This window comes from Myotis davidii, unplaced genomic scaffold (assembly GCF_000327345.1).
Source record: "Myotis davidii unplaced genomic scaffold, ASM32734v1 scaffold747, whole genome shotgun sequence".
Lineage (NCBI taxonomy): Eukaryota > Metazoa > Chordata > Mammalia > Chiroptera > Vespertilionidae > Myotis > Myotis davidii.
Window position 1 is genome coordinate 215051 of NW_006298695.1, and position 2309 is coordinate 217359.

The 2309-nt window shown below is 62.6% G+C and overlaps 1 protein-coding gene across 1 annotated transcript in view; it reads left to right on the plus strand.

Annotated features, from left to right (window-relative positions):
• LOC102755232 (receptor-type tyrosine-protein phosphatase N2-like) overlaps positions 1-2309 on the plus strand; it is a 216209-nt gene that overhangs the window by 192504 nt on the left and 21396 nt on the right. The window contains 1 exon segment of the mRNA XM_015570934.1: positions 2019-2138. Within this exon segment, the coding sequence (XP_015426420.1) occupies positions 2019-2138 (120 nt within the window).

Sequence of the window (2309 nt, forward strand, 5' to 3'; positions counted from 1 at the left end):
CGGGGAGCAGGGTGTGGTGTCTCGGGCCTCCCCCGTCTCAGCAGCAGGCGCCCCCTGTCTCCCTGGTCGCCCTCTGGGACATCCCTGCTCCGCTGCAGACGCAGGCCCACAGGAGCAGGACCCCGTTCCATGCCAGGTGCCGGGACAGCACGGGCAGGAGGGTCTGCGTCCCTCAGGGCACCAGGAGCCGGGTGCCTTTTCCCACAGGGGGAGGCGGGTGCCAGTCACTGCCGGTTCGCCCCTCCACTGGCAGCTGGGCCTCGAGCAGGCGCCCCTCTGCCGAGCCGGCGTTGCTACGAGCTCCCTCTCTCTGCCTGTCACCATGAGTGACGGGGCGGGGGTAGGTGGGGGGGCGTGGGCACAGGCTGTGGCCATAGTGTTCCAGCAGCTGAAACCTGTGCGGACACTCTCACAGGACCTGCGCCCCCACCACACCCACGCCGCCGGCTGCCGTCTGTCCGTCCGTGGCTCCCCTCTGCGCACACAGTGGCCTGAGAAGAAATATGCCCCGCGATGCCGTGGGGTCGCTGCTCCCATTAGTTTCACTTGGGTTTCATCTTATGCTGCCTTCGGGGAGCCGGGCCCTGAGTGGGCGCACCTGCCCGCGGCGTCCCTGAGCAAGGGAGGACTTCCCAGGGCCACTCGGGGGCAGCCGAGCGCTGGGCGATCAGCTACGCCTTGATCGTTGCGTGTTGATTACGCTCATAACCCTGCGTTTCTCCTCGTTTCCATAATGGCTTCAGGGACCTCCGTCTCGCCAAGGCCCGTCGCCGGGTGTGTCGCGGGCCCCACCGCGTGGCCACATGTGCACGAGGCCGTGTGGGCCGCAGCGTGACTCGCCTGTATGAGTGGGCTTCTCCGCACACACATCCGCAGGTCCCATTAAACTCCAACAGGAACGGCACACGAGTGCCCGCGAGTGTTGACATCACTGCCGCGTAGGAACATAAACCAGTGTTAGCAGAGGACAGCATGCGGTGTCTGGTTCTTATTTATGTTCTTGTAAGCATGTTTTTATTGAGTTCAGAGGGGAAGGGAGAGGGAGAGAGAGAAACATCAACGATGAGAATCAATGACCGGCTGCCTCCTGCACACCCCACACTGGGGATCGAGCCGGCAACCAGGCACGTGCCCTGTCCGGGAATCGAACCCTGACCTGGTTCCTAGTTCGACGCTCAGCCAATGAGCCACGCCAGCCGGCCTGATTTTTAGATTATAGTTTGGGGGGGGGGGTTAATATCATGAAGAGAAAGCCTTTTATATTTGAGATTTGTGGATGTTTTAAGTAACGATTTCCTAACTGGATAGTTACGGGGGTATTTAAAACAGGCAACACTCTCCTGCCCAGCTTACGTCAGTCTGTGTGCGAGCTGAGCGTGGCCGCTGCAGGAATGGGCCGGGGGCCTCGCTGCGATCAGACGTAGAGACGGGCCGGGGGCCGGGGACCCGGCAGCTGGGTGCCTGCTTCCGCTCACGGCCGGTGCCTGCTCCCCACCCCACCCTGAGATTGGGCTGGGGGGTGTGTCTTTGGCGATTTTGCCGTGTGCTGTGTGTGTTCGTGTGTTTGCTGGGTCCCAGGGCTGTTTGAAGGCGGCCGTTAGGAATTATCAAATCTGTTCTGAGTGCGTTTCCATTGCAGCCGCATTGCTGACCTCGGAGAGTGTGGCATTCCCGTGGTGAGACGTGGCTTCTCGCGCCACACGGAATCGGGGCAACCCTGAAGAACGGGCGTGCCACCCACCGAGCTGCTGTGGGGGGCGCGCCGTTCCCTCCGCTCAATAGGGCCAGGCCCCGCGGGGTCTGTGTCTCTTGGTGGGAAGTTTCCATCAAAGAGCAAAACTGGGCACCGCACGGGCCCCGAGAACTGAGGGGGCTTTACAGGCACAGATTTGCCGATTCTTTTACTAGTTCATGGAACGTGCAGAACCTGAACACGGGCTCAGGGCCGCGAGCACAGAGCATGTGTCGATGACACGGCTCAGGTCCTGGGAGCGCGTAACCTGGCCTTCCCTCTGCAGATGGTGTGGGAGAGCGGCTGTGTGGTCCTCGTCATGCTGACCCCGCTGGCGGAGAACGGCGTCCGGCAGTGCTACCACTACTGGCCCGACGAGGGCTCCAACCTCTACCACATCTACGAGGTACCGGCCACCATCCCCCTGAAGTGCACCTGCAGCCAGGTCCCCACAGGGGCCAGCCCCTGGGCCCGGTGTCCCCTGGGCCCCGTGGTCAGTGACACTCAGGCCTCCAACAGGCTGCGCCCTGGGACTCGGACTGGGACTCAGATTGGGGCTGGGGATGGGGCTGGGGAT